The 17,346-nt window shown below is 40.5% G+C and overlaps 1 protein-coding gene across 1 annotated transcript in view; it reads left to right on the top strand.

Moving 5' to 3' along the window:
• LOC105930323 (leucine-rich repeat-containing G-protein coupled receptor 5A) overlaps positions 1–16,949 on the top strand; it is a 67,124-nt gene extending 50,175 nt beyond the window's left edge. The window contains exons 10-20 of the mRNA XM_012868477.3: positions 1,729–1,797; positions 5,016–5,087; positions 5,272–5,337; positions 5,597–5,668; positions 6,971–7,042; positions 7,186–7,311; positions 7,473–7,615; positions 8,602–8,685; positions 10,624–10,867; positions 11,642–11,802; positions 15,740–16,949. Coding sequence (XP_012723931.2) covers positions 1,729–1,797; positions 5,016–5,087; positions 5,272–5,337; positions 5,597–5,668; positions 6,971–7,042; positions 7,186–7,311; positions 7,473–7,615; positions 8,602–8,685; positions 10,624–10,867; positions 11,642–11,802; positions 15,740–16,455 — 1,825 coding nt within the window. The 3' untranslated portion in view covers positions 16,456–16,949. The remainder of the gene's footprint in view (positions 1–1,728; positions 1,798–5,015; positions 5,088–5,271; positions 5,338–5,596; positions 5,669–6,970; positions 7,043–7,185; positions 7,312–7,472; positions 7,616–8,601; positions 8,686–10,623; positions 10,868–11,641; positions 11,803–15,739) is intronic.
• Positions 16,950–17,346: the final 397 nt, after the last annotated feature.

The raw sequence follows: 17,346 nt of genomic DNA, 5'->3' as shown, positions 1-17,346 counted from the left end.
CACCTGTTTTTGCCTCTTCAAGCTTAAACTTGAATTAACTTTTTCAAAATTACAAGGTGTCCTTAGCTTGTCTAAATATTAAACTCTATATTAAACGCCCCAAATCAGATGAATAAAACACGAACACAGAAAGTATAAACTAAATGTGAAAAATTTAGGTCATTATCACTAATTTAGTCATAAGTCCATTTGTTTTTAGTTTTGCACCAGTTGCCCTATACTGGCCATTAAAATAGAAACCCTGTTGATGACACAAGGTTTTCTTTTTCTTATAAGCTGACGATGCATTACCATTTATATGCAGATGACACTATTATCTAGCTATACTCAAAAACTAAAACTCAAGCTGCAATGGAACTATTATCTGCAATGGCATCTGTACAAAGTTGTTAAACCAGTCATGTTTGCATTTAAATCTTGATAAAACAGTTTGAATGTACTTTACCAAGTCCCTAAATAAGGAACCAGACTGTTAGCTGTTATAGTAGCACGTAAATTACTAACAGTGCAGTACAAATATTTAGGGATTGTGATTGATTCCAAATTTACATTCAAATAACAAGTGAAAAATCCCGTAATCTAGATAGTTTCAGACACATATGTAAGAATTTAACAACTGAAGCTTCAAAGACATATCTTAGTGTTATGATTTTGTCACACATGCACTACTGTTTGAGCAGTTGGACACAAATCTGTAAAACCACATTAAAACCAGTTGAGAGAAAATACAAACAAACTCTTGACAAAAAGAAAAAAAAAACTTTGATCAATATCATGTTCTTTCAAAATGCTATTTATTTACTTAGGAGAATATGATTATGTTTCATGATATTATACCGCTGTATGAAACTTTCCATGGACTGGCTCCATATTTTCTGCAACAATATATGCATCTAGAAAACACTGTTAGTGTTATACTGTGAGGTTCCCTTTAGAAAAATCACTTTTGGGCACCTGGTCTTCTCTGTGAGAGGGTCACACACCTGGAACCCTGTTCCCACATCTCTTCACTAAAAACCTCTAAATTAGTTAAAATGTGGCTCCTGGATAATCAAATATGCACACATAATTCCTATTTACTAAATATGTGTTCTGTGTATTCTATATATATATATTATATATATATATATATATATATATATATATATATATATATATATATATATATATATATATATATATATCTATATATATATATATATATAGATAGATATATATATATATATATATATATATATATATATATATATCTATATATATAGATAGATATATATATATATATATATATATATATATATATATATATATATATATATATATGTATGTATATATATGTATATATATATGCCTTGTATGTGTGTTGTGTTTATGTTTTGTGTCTCCATGCTTCTACATCAACCTGCCATGGGACTGCAGATGAAAATTAGTCTATCTGTCTAAATCTGGCATATTTACATGTTACCTTGTTGTGTTCATGTCAATGAATATGCATTGTCCCATTTTAAACAAATAAGCTCTCAGCTCTAAAATTCTGAGCTTGCTTTCATTCACTGAGGGAAAGTGAAGGTCATGTTAAGGTGACTCTGTATTTATCCTGAGCCTCGTTAAATCAGGTGCTAATTACACAAAGAATGTAACTCACAATCTGAACGGCAGCTGAAATATTTTCTGCTCCCGACGCGTAAATCTGCTTCTAGCAGCTTAAACTCTGTCTGGTTTTTCTCTCAGATCTCTGAACGGGGCGGCAGAACTCACCGAGTTTCCAGATCTGACGGGAACCAAAAGTCTGGAGAGCCTGTAAGACACGCACACACCCCCCTCAGAGGAATGCTGCATATCTGTTTGCTGTTGTAGTCCACATCACTGTGTGTTTTCAGAGCAGAACACCAAATCAAACTGTTATTAAACACGGCAGTTATTATCCTATCTGGCAGGCTGTAGCTTTATTTTTCTGCAGCTCGGTTTTAAATTAAAAAGCCCCTTTTCTCTCCCTGTAGTGGGCCAAATTTCCATGTCATAATAAACACATTTATGCAGTGTTTATTTTCTTGTATTTTTCCATCTAAACTCGTTTCGGGACGTGGTATGTGTTCAACTGTAACCAGTAGGTGGAAAAACAAACTGCAACCAAACAAACCATCCCACATTTTTTCCATCGTCTGCCTTTAAAATGACCCTTTTCTGCGTTTCAGCCTTCAATCTGACCCAGTCTCATCTACTGAGCCCAGAATGTAATCATAAATCATTTTTGTTTAATCCACAGGGCTGTGAAAAGGTGTTTGCACCTTACAGATTTCTTCTGCTTCTACTTTGTCACATCAAAGTGTTTTAGATAAATAAACAATTTTTAATGTTGAATAAAAATTACCCAAGTAAGCAAAAAAAAAAAACTGTTTTCAGATTATTTCTGGTAAAGAAAATTAGCTATCCAAAGCAACCTGGCTCCGTCTGTAAAGTAATTGCCCCCTACGGTACATTTTCTTTTGAGCTCAAACCGAGATAATTATCTGACCAGCAAATACAAATATAAATAAATTGAACAAAAAAAAAAAAAAAAACGGAAAAAATAAATTGAAAATATTGTTAAAAAAAAGTCACTGTCATCCATCAGACCTTTGGGAAAATATTGTGAGGACTGATGGGACAACAGTGGACCTCTCTGGAAGTGTCCTGTTACATCTGACGTAGAACTAAGAGACGTAGAACTAAGAGACGTAGAACTAAGAGACGTAGAACTAAGAGACGTAGAACTAAGAGACGTAGAACTAAGAGACGTAGAACTAAGAGCGTGTTTCAGAAACAGAACATCATCGTGACAGACATGGTGGTGGAGTGAAGGTCTGGGATTACGTTGCTTCCTCCAGACCTGGAATCATCAACTCTGCTCTCTACCAGAACATGTCCAGCAGTCAGTAACTGGACTTTAAGGCCAATCACGCTTTGGTTCTGCAGCAGGACAGTGATCCAAAGCAAAGAAGCAAGGCCTCCTTTGAATAATACAAAAAGCCAAAATCAAGATGGCCAAAGCTGGGACTGAAATCCAACTGTAGAAGGACCAGAAACACGCGTCATGCATGCTTAGTATGAGAGATTGCTGCAATTTGTTCACACCTGAGCCTGGTTCTGGTTCTGCTGGAGGTTCTCCTCCCTGTTAATGGGGAGTTTTCCTCTCCACTGTCGCTTCATGCATGCTCAGTATGAGGGATTGCTGCAAAGCCATCAACAATGCAGACGACTGTCCACTGTGGCTCTACGCTCTTTCAGGAGGAGTGAATGCTGCTTGGAGAGACTTGATGCAACCTGCTGGGTTTCCTTAGAGAGGAAACTTTCTCACCAACCTGGAGGATCTGATGGAGTCTGACTTTGGAAAGAACCTTGAGATGACATGTTTAATGAATTGGCGCTTTACAAATAAAATTTCATTGAATTGAATTGAGCTGAACTGAACATTACGTTCATAATTAAACCCTCCAAAGTGGTTGAATTAAAACATTTCTTCAAAGCAAAGTGGGCAAAACTTCCACAGTGGAGTTGTTAAAGACATTTTTCACAATCTCCTGATGTCAGTTGTTGCTGCTCATGGTGGGACGACTACTTATTAGGTTTAGGTGACAATTGCTTTTCACATGTGGCCAAGTTGGTTTCAACTGCTTTGAGTCATTATTAAAATTCAGTTAATGATCTTAAACAAAATTCAGAAACAGAACAATTGTGTGAAACCTTTTAACACACCACTGTATGCTGTCTCTGTTAAAGGGATTTTATAAATTAACTTGGCTCTATTAAATATTGTGTCTCCTTTTACTTTACTTTTCTGTTTCACATTAATTTATGAGTCGTTCCATCTGAGTTGAGTCTAAAACAACCAAGAAATCCCACAGTTATTATTCACTGAACACACCATATGTTTTAAAACAAACCCAAGCAAATATTATTACCATTTGATTCCTTCTGCATTTATTATAATAACCTCAATCAAGATTTTTTCCTTTCTTTTTAAACATCTGGTGTTAGATTTAGCTTCTTCAGTATCTACATCTCCATTGTTGCAGCATCTATTATATTTCATTCCTTTATTTTATGGATCTGTTTGTTCTTTTTCATGCACTGCATCATTACAATTTATACTCTAACAACAAAAGTAAGTTTGTAAATGCCGACATATTTACTGGTGTCGAAGTGTTTTTAAGAACAGTATGGTACCAGTGATGGTAAAAATGTCTGGTAAAATCTAGCCAGTGATGGACTTTGTCCACTTCAATGGAAGGAACCAGAATCAATACTTGACAATTTAAATAACTTTACTGGTCCTGATAGTGATGTTACTAATATTTATTTTACTAATGAATGTCTCCTGTCATTGATTGGCAAACATGCAAGTCATTCTTGCTGGACTGCTGACCGTCTAGGTGTTAAAGATGTTCCCACACCTAGCATCCTAATCCTTTGGCAGGGTTACTAGCGAATAGTTTTAGTGGGTTTTTTCCTGCCTTGTATGAAAGTATTTTCAAGAACAGCGAGCATTTGTGGATAATATGGTGCCTGATGTCCACTTTAGTCCCAAACATAAAATCATTTTCAATTATTTCAGTCCTTAGCTGTTATTTGACGTTGCCAATAGCTTTTAGCTGTAAAAAGTTTCATCCTATTGAATGTTTGGGATGATATTTGCCAGAATTCAAACATTTAGTCAGGAACACAACTGAGAAGAAGTGAAAAGGCAATGAAAAACCTTTGAGAAACCTTTATTATGCCTGGAAAGCTGCAGACCAGTATCCAAAGAAACCTGGGTTGGTTTTAGTCTAGTCCAAGAGGTCCAGATGTGCTCAATAAACCCTGGTATGTTTCATTTAATTGTTTTATTAGGTTTAAAAAGCTTGGGTTTGATAAGGCAGATATATTCAGGACTAAATGAGGGTAGCAAGTAAACTGAAGATTAAAGTTGCATCTGATGCTCTTTAAGGGGGACATAAACAGATGTAACACGTTTCATTGTCTGTCTTTCTTGGCTGTAGGACCATCACTGGAGCTCGGATCACGTCTCTTCCCAGTTATATGTGTGAGCAGCTTCCAAACCTGCAGCTGCTGTAAGTCTTCTCACCATGTCCACGCCAACCAGTCCTTTACAGTCCCAGCATCAGAGTGGCCCACACATCTTTTAGCCGATCCCGTTGAAGCAGAAACGTTTCCACTTTCATGTGCCGATGCGTTCAGGGTGTGTTGGACGTCCCTGACAGCCGCTGACAGCTAAAACTGTGTTTGTGTCTGCAGCGACCTCTCGTATAACAAGATCCAGACTCTTCCGAGCTTCTCCGGCTGCGAGAGCCTCCAGAAGATGTGAGGTTTATCTCTGTTTCGTTCAATTAAAGATCGTCTCTCACCATTCTGGTTCAAAAAACAGCTTCTGTCGTCATCTGAAGCCTGTAAAGCACATTTATCAAGTCCTTGGTTACCGTAGCAATCAAGAAAACACATCCAGCTGTGCATCATGGGAGTAATTAGCAGCGGTGCCAATCAGGAGAAGGGAAAACTCTTTTAAGAAGAAGAGATTAAAGCGATGCCATGGAAATCTGATCTTTGTGCGTTTGTGTTGCAGTGATCTCCACCACAACGAGATAGAGGAGCTGAGGGAGAACACCTTCACTGGTCTGATGAACCTTCGCTCGCTGTAAGAACCCACGCTTTGAAGGTTTAATTAGTCTTCAGATCCTGACCCAGGGTCCCTACTTAGACCTCTTTAAGTGCTTCCAAATGGAAGCGCCGATCTCCCATCAAGGTGGTCCTGTTGTCGGTGGAGCAGCTGTCACGAGGCAAAGACAACGAGTAACTCTGCCACTCCTCGTCCTCCGTCTACGGTAGCTGAAAGGGCTTCAACACGCTCCAGCTCAGAAAAAATACAGCAAATAAGAAAGAAAAACGCTACGTTTGTTACAGCACTTTGGTTTGACAGCGTGTACTGGAAATAAACTGACGTCAATATGCGTTTTATCACCTAACTCAGGGGTGTCAAACTCATTTTGGTTTAGGGGCCGCATTCAGCTTAATCTGATCTCAAGAGGGAGTGAACTCATTGCAAGATTAAATAGAACTAATAAAAAAAAAATTTTAATATAAAAAATTCATTTTTATATTAACTGAATTTCACTTTTACACAATATATTATGAATAACCTCAGCGTTTTTAAGAAAAGTATGTGCAATTTCAACAATACTTTTACTCAGTTAAACATTTACTTGTGCATTATGCATAAGAACTGATCACAGTGATTGTACAATGTTGAAAAACATTTATTCACATTTTTTAGAACTTAAAAACACTGTCCTGCATGACAAAATACATCAAACAGATAAAAAATAAGAAATGGTTTAAAATCAATTTTCCACATCTGAAGCTCAGTGCTACCATCTGCTGATTAAAACACAGCGCCCCTCGTGGTCAATATAGGAACTGCAGATTTCCAATTAAACGAAGTACATGTTTTTTTTCAATAATTGTTTCATCATTCTCTTCCTTTTATCTCCTCTTTCTTTCACTTTTTCTTTTTTTCTTCTTGTTCTTCCTTTCCTCTCCTACTTTCCCATTGTAGTGTCCATATCATTTGAGATATTCCCCGCATGAATCATAATAAAACTATTCACATTCATAAATCAAGCGGAGCACTATGGCAAAAGCAGTTCTGCTCCACCTGTGAAAGTCAAATCTGATGAGATCTTTTTGGCATTAAGACAACAATTATTATTGCCACATTGCCAGACAGGACACTGGAGAAAAAAATGAAATGAGAGTTTTCTTCAGACCTGTTCTTATGTAGCCGGCCTAAAGAAATCAGGGAGAAAGTCGAAAGAGTTTGAGTTGTGATTTGGGGATGGATGAAGATTTTTGCACGGTAACCATCAACCTTCAGCGCCACCTAGCGGTGTGAGATATTGCTACTTGCATTTTATCCGGGTTTTTTTCTTCTGTTTTTTAGTGATTTATCCTGGAATCGGTTGGCATCCGTGAAGCCGAACTCATTCTTCGCTCTGACGGCTCTCTCCAAACTGTCAGTTTCTATCGCTACAACATTACAGACATTTTTATGGTTTTACAAACACCTGAGATGTTTAATAAGGGGTTAACCTTTGTTTGTCACTGATGGTGGAAATACTTTGGTGTGAATAACTGGAGTGTTTTCTGTTTCCGCAGTGACCTGTCGTCCAATCAGCTGTCTTCTCTGCCTCTTGCTGGTCTGCAGAGTTTAACTCACATTCGGCTGGTGGGAAACGATCAGCTGATGGAGTTAATACCCCGAGAGGACCTGCCACGAGTCAGGTGGGGATTTACGCTTGTGACCAATAATTATTCCTCCGTATTAACACATTTCCCATTTCACTGTTAATCATTCATGCAACAAACAGAGACGACGTCCCTAGATTGTGATTTTCTTTGTCTACACTGCTTTGCTAGGAATAAATAATTAAATGTCTCCTCAGGGTGATGGAGCTTCCTTATGCCTTCCAATGCTGTGCCTTCATCTCCTGCGAGAAGAGAGGAGCAGAAGGTGGAGGTTCATCCTGGGAGATGGAGGAGGGAGCAGACTCTGCTGCAAGAGACACATCCTTCCTTTCCAGTCACGGTAAACTCTCACACAAAGAAGGAACGCGTCACACGTTTCAGTAATAAGGCAAAAAACGAACAGTGTGATGTGAATGTGGGAATAAAACAAAACAAAGAAGTTGAAAGAATATAAAAATAAATGCATCTAAATAAAAAAAATTCCGATAATACCATTAGAAATACATCCTGAACACTATATATAATTAGAGAGTAATAAATAAATAAATACGAACACGGCAGCTTTTTTTGTATAGCATCATTTGAATTCAAATACTTTTACTAAATAATATACGTTACAATAACTTTAATAATATTTAGATATTAAATACATTTAGAAACTCTGTTAATAAAAAAAATTAGAGTTTTGAAAGTTTACTTCTCAACACGATAACTTTATCTGAGCATGGAGTGAACGAAAGAGGGACGAGGGCAGAGCTTTGAGGAACCTCACTTCATCTTTTTGTTTTTTTGCTCAGATTTATTTAAAAATATTTAAAATAAAACATACTTCAGTAGAACTAGACAGCATATATTGATAGCTTTTGTTATTTATTTGTATTTATTTGTACTTATTTTTTTAAACTGTCTTAAATTAAAAGTAGTTTACAGTTATAAAACACCCTTTTTATCTTTTTCTACATTCTATAAAACCCTGTGTAATATTTCCTCTTGATCACTTATACACAGTTATGCAGGTATTTTGGTTATAGTTTTGCATTTTGCACAACTTTAACTCATGAACACATCAGTGTACGGTGTGTAAGCCCTTGTTGCACAAAGACACCCCCCCCCCCCCATCCACTCCACAGCTGATCCTCCACCTGTGGTCACCTTGATGATTTCTCACCTGCAGAAAACTTTTGCTTTCACAACATAGCAAAATAAATTATATACGACAGAAGAATAAATTGAACTACTGAATTAAAAAACCCTCAACCTCGGAATGTCGAATGAGATAATTTATTGAATAAAGTAATAAAACGATTCATGGCTTTATGTCCGCAGCCGACCAGGACTGGGAGGATTTTCTGTTGGAGTTTGAAGATGAATCCAAACCTCAACAATCTGTTCACTGCAGCCCAACTCCAGGTAACAAATGTGTAAAAAAGTTATTCAAAACTACTATAAATACATTATTGGGTCATTAATGAGCTTCAATGTATGAGATATGCCAGTATCACAATAAAATTAGGTTAACAGGCCCAAGGAAACAGATCAGTTCACCTGTGAAAAACATGTCTGGTTAGTTTTCAACCAATGTTTCAAAGAGATTTTAAAACTTATGTAGGTTGCACAGTCCCTAACAGAAACGTGTCAACTGCTGATATCACATCTGATTGGTCAGAATCAACCATTTCTTCTTTGAAAGTAGAACACCAAAAAGTGCCTTTACTAGCTTAGCTTCTTGTGGTTTCTCACGGCAGCTGCTTACATTTTAATTTGACACCATGATTGGCTAAAACCAACCTTTGGTAGGCGGGCACTGGGTGTGGTGTCGCCCAATCAGATGAGAGAATTCTGCTGAATGTCCCTCCTTTCTCCAAACGGATTCAAATGGAGCAGAACCAGATTGATGATGTGCAGAACTAGAGTGCTACACGTTATTAATCTGGCTGACCAGGTTACAAGTGCTGCACACAAAACTGCTTAGAGTTTTACCTTCAGGTCGGCGCTACAGAGGCTTATCTGCAAAAACAGCACAGGCATGATGAACACATGATAGTCAGGGGACCCAGATTTATACCGTGCTTATTTGCACTAATTCAACCATGTCTTCTGTTGTTTGTTTTTTTTGTTGTTTTTTTTTTTTTTTTCAGAAACACGTAGGTATACATATTTTTCTTTATTATATGGTTAAAAATGCAGAAAAGCAGAACTGGAATCAAATTAATTTCTGTATTTTCTGACTTGCCGATTAAAGCCGATTCTGAAAAAGACATCATTGCATCTCATTTGCATACAGTTTGTCTATTTTGCTGACTTTGTACAACTTTGGCAAAGACGACCAGTTGGAAATCATACAAAAAAGAGCTGAAACTGGAAGTTTTAGACAGAAAAATGCAAAAAGATTCTCCAGGAAGCTAAAATAGGGTCCTGAGCCGAGAAAATACATTTTTGAAATATCTTCATTAAAACTGAACACTTGGCAGTGGGTAGAAATTAGTAAACAAAAGATAAAATAAACTGAATGCTTTACATTGTGCAAATGTAAAGCAAATTATTGTTGGTGATCCTAAACACTTTTTTTAAATAGCAAAGAAATCAGATGTTTTGGGAACATTTTGCCCTTATTACTCAGTTCTTTCTTGGATCAGTTTGAATTTCAGTTTGATTTAAACTGAAAATATTTCAACTAGCTAATATTTTAAATATTCAAATAAAGATATCATAATTTATTGGGTAAAGTGTAACGCCGTAGTAAATCACAAAATGACACACCACCAGGAGGAAAGTTTAAACGAGCTTTAACAAAGATCGTAGGTAGAGTCCTTTTAATATCCAGCCAGGGTTCTGTGATCTGGGATGGAGATGAGAAGATTGGGTCCGATTTGTGTCAGAATAAGTAAATATTAGGTTTTTCCTTCTTGAAGTGGTGGCTCCTGTAGCGGGCCAGCAGGGTAGAGGACATGTCCAACTCGTACACCCTTAATTGCAGGGTCCAACAGCAAATTAAAGCCAATATCCACAATCAAGAACCCCTTGCCAGAGAGGGCAAGGGTGAAGAATGCAGGTCCAGAATCAGTCCATGTCTGAATCACAGGAACCTGAGCAGGAAAGCTGAGACACGGCTGCAGATGATCTGTCAGCAGAAAACAGGTGATGTTTACGAGCTGTGGAGTCAATTAGCCAATCAGGGAGAGAGTAGGTGATGTGTTCGTGGCTGGCTGGGGAAACTGAGATGTTAGCTTAAACTGGTACATGTTGATTTCATAGTATAAACTGTAGTTAAACTGTTATTTAACCGACTCGTCAAACATTCATTTGTTGTTCTTATGCTGCTAACGTAACCGTTTGAATTCCTCTCAGGACCTTTCCGTCCCTGCCGCCATCTTCTCGGCAGCTGGATGATCCGGGGCGGGGTCTGGCTAATCGCAGGAATCTCATTGGTCAGCAACGGACTCGTCGTCCTATCAGTCTTCTTTTCTCCCGCCAGCCTGGTCACGCCCCCCAAGCTCCTGATTGGCCTGCTGGCTCTGGTGAACGGCCTGATGGGCGTGTGGGTCGGCTGGCTGGCGGCAGTGGACGCCCGGACGTTTGGCAGCTTCTGGAGGTTGGGAATTGAACCGGAGACGCTGGTCGTTGCTAGGGCTGAACGATTTTGGAAAATAATCTAATTGCGATTTTTTTTTTCTTAATATTGCGATTTAATTTTTCCAGTTTAATTTATCATGTGTTTTAAAATATATACAAACAACAAATCAATTTGTTTCCTCACTGTGCAGATTAGTTGCTAAAAGACCCGCAGCATCTAAACTCAGAGCAGAAATTATTGCGTTCTGACTACAATATATTTCAACCAAAATTGCAATTTTGACTTTTCTCTGCATTAACCACAAGCAACAAAAATGCCTCTAAATAAAGATGTTTGTAAACAAGGACTATTTTAAATATGAACTTTTAATGTTTCTATTGATCAGAATATTATTCAAGAGAACAGCTTTTAATTTAATTGGACATCAATCCTTGTTGATCATACAGTACAAAGTCCAACCAACAAGCAAGTCTATGTATTAAACTGATTGACCTGTACTTAATGCTATGTATGATTATATAAACTCTAAAACAAGTAATAAAATTAGATTATCTCACTGCTGCAACTGTCTTCCCTTCCATGTGGAGGCAAACCCACTTTAAACATTTTACCAACACCTAATGGACGCGTCTGATTCACTAATTGTTACATAGCCAAAAATTGCAGACTCTGCGATTTGGAAATTGCGTTTTTTTAAATCACGATTATATTGAAAATGCGATTAATTGTTCAGCCCTAGTTGTTGCTTGATGTATTTGTCCTCTCCGTGTTTTGATTCCTCCTCTGCCGCAGGTACGGGGTGAAGTGGGAGAGCAGCTTCCTGTGTCGCCTCAGCGGCTTCCTGTGCGTGTTTGCGTCTCAGACGGGACTCTTCCTGCTGACCGCCGCAGCTCTGGAGCGATGTTCGTCCGCCGCCGGCGCCACACGGAGCGGCAAAGCCGACAGGAGCAGCGGTGAGGAAAACATCGACAACATAAAAATATGAACACACGCTTATGGTGCAGGGCTGTCAAACTTATTTACTGTAGCAGGCCGCACACTATCAGGTAGGAGGGTGCAAGGACGGATTACGGACCGGGCCAGTGGGGCCAGCGCCCAGGGCCCCTCTGGGGCCAGGGGCCCCGGGGGGGCCCCGAGACCAAAACTGTTTCAACATATACGATACAATACATTGTTATTTCATAGGGCGTCTGATGAAAACAAGGAGGGAGTGGGGACCCCTGACATTTGGCTACCAAGGGCCCTTTGAGGGCTGGGGTGGCGAGTGGGGGGTACTTCCTACCAGGGCCCTCTGACCAACCACAGCCCCCTAGGGTACTTTTAGCGGGCTCTACAGCTGCTCCTGCTAGTCAGCCATGGGCCCTGATGAAAGCACCCTCACCCTGGAACCTTGGTAAGAGTGGATGTGGTTGTGGAAGGGCCCTTGCCCTGCTTTTGGGCCCCTTATGAAAATGGTTAAGGGGTGCGGGTGGAGGATATTTTCAGCAGGCCCTATGACTCCCAGGGCCCCCAGCCCTGCTTTTGCCTTATGACAATGGATGGTGTGGTGGGCCTCTGACTTACCACATGCCCCGGGTAAGGGTGCTTTTAGCGGGCCCCACATGGATCCCAGCTAGTATGCTTAAAAGAGTTGGACTCTAGCTTGATCCACATGTAGTGTCATCGCTAATGGCGTACCGCGAGGAGCTATTTTTAGAACGTGACGTCATATCACGTGGTACAGGTAGGGCAAATATGTGTTTTCTTCCACTCTTTCGCTGTAGTTACCCTTGGTTTTACTCAGTAAAACTACCGCTTTTTCTAAGTCTAAGACGTCTCCTAGCCATGGTTTTTAAACATTGATGTTATGGAACGTGCAACAGCGACCCGAGGTACGCTGATAGGCCGCATATGAAGGATTTTAAAGCCGCAAGCGGCGTCGATCGGCCCTCGCAGCCAAGCGTCGCTCCGGCCTATTGGCCACCGCCGCGGTGCCTGCCAGCTGACCGATGGGGTTTGTGCATCGCCGGCCGCCCCCCCACCGCAGATGCTGTCACGCATTTTCCCCGCCCGTCCACCGGGCGATTCCCACAAACGCGTTCAGCAGCACTCACCCATGACTCACAACAAATCTGGTGCAGACCGGTCGATGCAGCGAAAAGAATCACCCACCTAATAAGTTCCAGTACTAATTAGTATTCAGGATTAGTTTTATGTAATATACGCCATGAACGCCGAGCAGGAGAAAAACACCACTCACCGTTCTATCAACTCGGCCCGTTTTCCAGTCTTTCTAAGACCTCCACACTCAATCCATCGTTTGAGCTGAACGTTGGTATGTTGTTCCACAGTTCTACCAGTAAAATGGGCGCCTGGACATCCTCTTGTGAAAGTTTAACAGCTGAAAAGTCGGTCATATAGTTGTATCTGTTGCATGTGTAATGGCTGGTTGCTACGAGCGCTCTCACACTGTTTGTCCTACCTAAGCGGCAAGGGGCATTGCTCATGAGATGGTGACGTCACGTGCGCGGTACGACATTGTAACTGCACGGATCTCAGCATGGATCTCAGATATGTCGTCAATGACAAGACTTCAAATAACAAATGTGTCACTTGTGATGTGTTAATTGTAAAATGAGACCTGTGTTTTACCATAGTAACAACCGGGGCTAAAAAAGGGGGAGAAACAAAGTGCTCTACCAAGTGCAATGTGTAATAAATTGGAGTAAAGAGAGAGCAACGGTCTTAAACTCTGGCATGAATGCAAAAGTGCTGTTTCATACAGATCTGAATTACAAGCAAATTCTACCCAGTAGCACAATTTTAACAAGTAGTTGTATTAGCTGTGGCTACGTATGTGTGTTTGTAACCCTGATATTATGTTCATTGGAAAACATATTTTTTTCAGCTTATTCAATTTTTTTTTATTTCCTTATTTCCTCACAATTTGGACCTAACATGTTTCATAAGCCTGCTGTAAAACACTCACACTTAATATGTATTTACAATGATAAAACGTAATTTAATACTGCAATTAACACAGCATTTTTAATTTAGCCAACTCACTATCTTCCCTAATCTCTGTCTTCCTCTCCATGCCTCTGTCACACACATGCACACAGCATGCATTTTTTGTAGTAGATAGTGGCTGCCCCTCCTCCACTCTCTCACTCAGTCTAAACCTTAGCAAGTTGTTAATTTCATTGAACATATTGACAGTGTCTCCGATTGCGCTTAGTTTCAACAATTTAATTCTCTTTGCATTTTTGAATTTACATCATTTGAGATCGTGTGCATATAGCTGCACCTAGTATTTCTGCTAGGTTTCATTGAACTCTGGCTACTCCGTTGCGACACGAGTGGCTTAATGTGCCACGACCAGGCAGGCTATAATTGTTCAGAAAGACGTAAAGTGACAAACCGCTTCAATTTATTCACAATCCACAATAGCATGGTTTGTAAACTTTTTTTTTTGGGGGGGGGCAAATTCTTTGCCCAGGGGCCCAGACTACCCTTAATCCGTCCCTGAGAGGGTGCACTTATGCCGGTGCCCGAGCCCCGGAGGGGAGAATTTTGAAAAATAGACTCTCCCTGATATATTTTGGAAGCTTTCAAGACAGGTGATTATTTAAAGAATAGAGTCAGAGTGCATGTTTTAAATTAAATAAAAGGCAAAAATGTGAGTGATCAATTCTTCAAAAACAACCTTTGTTTTTTTATTATTATTCCTAAAACATTATTTTTTCATCATGTTTTAACAAGATAAGGTAATCTCCATTTGCATAAAATTAGTTTAATTTGAATTACTAGCACCACATAAAACAGAGCAGATTAGGTGAGGTCTATTCATCTTATTATTATTATTCACAGTTCTGTTCTAAAAACGATCGTAACATTTCTTCACGAACAAAGTCGAATTTTTATGATAAAAATACAGGGTTGGAATTTGAAATTGAATTTACATGTTGAATTTATTTCAGTCATATCGCTCTTTTCGAAATCTCTTATCTCAGTTTAATTTCACTTGCACTCATCACACACACATGATATCATATCATCAGCGAGGATTCTAGAGACGAACACAAAATGCCTCCCCCGAAAAACTTTGATAATTTGCTGCTGTAATATTATATTATATTATATGTAATATTATAGGTTTTTCAGGATAAAAAGCTAACAGATGTGCATAATCAAAAAATATCAGAAATACAATTACAGAGAATTCAGTATTGTAAGAAAGCCCACGCTGTTTCTGGATAAATACATTACTGTATGAGTTAAGTTCTATTCCGTTTTATGCCTCTTTCCTTGTAAGTTTGAAATGTCCCATGCTCCTGAATGCACCATAGCTTTCTGACGCTCCTGAATGCATCACACTGGTCTATGAACGCGGTGCTGTGCACTTTTGATCTTCCGCTTAAGAAAAAGCTTTGCAGTTTCAAAACTCACGTCGGCTCTCATGGTTTTATTGCACTTTTCGGCATAACAGCGGTCTGTGTTTTGATGGGAAAAGTAGCATCTCGGTTGGAACAAGGAACCCAATCACTCGTTAATGTTGCTCTCAGTGGAGACAGATGCTAAGGTGATTTTTGGGATGTATAATCGGGGAAAAGTAAACGCCGATTTGCCGTTGACCGGCTACTTTTGACTGCCCTGTGGTGTTCTGTGTGAAACGACCAACATAAACCAGGGGATAGTTGTGAGGTGGAAAGAAAAATCTGAAAAGTGTGGCGTGTTTTTTATTTTCCTGACTTGAATACTTTTGAAGCCTCTGGAGAGAATATGAAAATAAAAATGTATTGAAGGAAAAGAACACCTGGAAATGCATTAAGTCATCAAGATCAAATGATCTGACATTTAATTTGTGAAAAATATTTATATATCGAACTTTTTAAACTTCTGTTTCTGCAGGTCAATCTTCGCCGCCGCTCTTCCTCCGTTTGTCCATCGCTCTGTGCTTCCTGCTCGGCCTCCTCATCTCTCTCCCTCCGCTGATGGCCGGTCTCGGCAGCTCCTCCTTCTGTTTGCCGCTCCCTTCGTCATCCTCCTCCTCCTCCTCCTCCTCCTCCTCCATGGCCTTCTCCGTCTCCTTGGTGCTCTTCGACTCGCTCTGTTTCCTCGTCATGACGCTCGCCTACACTCGCCTTTACTGCCGCGCCGGCAAAGCTCCGCCAGGCTCAGACGAGGAGGCGGCGCTGACTCGTCACGTCGCCTGGCTGCTCTTCTCCGACTGCCTCCTCTACCTCCCCGTCGCCTTCCTCTCCTTCTCCTCCGTCCTGCAGCTCCCCGCCGCCGGGCCGGAGGTGGCGAAGGGAGTCCTGCTGCTCGTGGCGCCGCTCCCGGCCTGCGTGAACCCACTCCTCTACCTCCTCTTCAACCCGCTCGCCCGGGGGGAGCTGGCAGCGCTGGCGACGCACACCTGGTTGGGTACGGTGGCGTCGAAGTTACGAAGAAGGGGAGCGGCTGGAGGGCGGCCGCTTGATTCGACGTATGACGAGGACGCGGAGAAGCAGTCGTGTGACTCGACACAAGCGCTGGTGGTCGTCGAAGGTGTGAAGGAGGAGGAGGAGGAGGAAGAGCAGCGAAACAAGACGCAACAGTTGGTGTCAGTCGCCCAACGGCGTTAAACGGACACAAAACCCAAACGTGTAGCGTTTCTAGATCTCACCTGACAAAAGCTCGAATATCGATCCCAGCTGCTGTAAAACAAAACGTTTTAGTTTGTAAGTCGTTGCTCTGACAGAAACCTGCTTTAAATGGGAGGTTTTGGGGTGTAATCTTTAAAGTCTGGTTCATTTTACTGTTTCGGGGCATCAGAAACCCAAAAGAAAAGTCACCAGATTTTAAAATAAGGTGACAACAAACCATAAACTACACTACGTCGTACAGCCCTCTCTTCTGTCCAGTTTTGCTTCACCTGATTCACAGCATTCCCTTTAGATTGAAGTCTGGACTTTGACTAGGCCATTGAGTAACCTCATCTTTATTGAGCCATTCTGATGTAAATCCAGTGCTGTGTTCTGCTGTTGACCCATTTCTGTCTAAGCTTCACTTGTCAGACAAGACTGACTCATATTTCGCTCCAAAATAATTAAAACTCAATAAAAATTTTATATAGCGCCAATTCTTGACACATGTCATCTCAAAGCTCTTTATAAAGTCAGACTCCATCAGATCCTCCAGGTTGGTCATAAAGTTTCCTCTCTAAGGAAACCCAGCAGGTTGCATCAAGTCTCTCCAAGCAGCATTCACTCCTCCTGAAAGAGCGTAGAGCCACAGTGGACAGTCGTCTGCATTGTTGATGGCTTTGCAGCAATCCCTCATACTGAGCATGCATGAAGCGACAGTGGAGAGGAAAACTCCCCTTTAACAGGGAGGAGAACCTCCAGCAGAACCAGAACCAGGCTCAGTGTGAACGCTCATCTGCCTCCACCCACTGGGGCTTAGAGAAGACAGAGCAGAGACACAGAAAGCACAGAAGCTCACATTGACCCAGGAGTACTTTCTATGTTAGATGG

Source organism: Fundulus heteroclitus, chromosome 17, assembly GCF_011125445.2.
Source record: "Fundulus heteroclitus isolate FHET01 chromosome 17, MU-UCD_Fhet_4.1, whole genome shotgun sequence".
NCBI classification, from domain to species: Eukaryota; Metazoa; Chordata; class Actinopteri; order Cyprinodontiformes; family Fundulidae; genus Fundulus; species Fundulus heteroclitus.
Note: the sequence above shows the minus strand (reverse complement) of the source record. Positions and strands in the feature narration are given on the sequence as shown.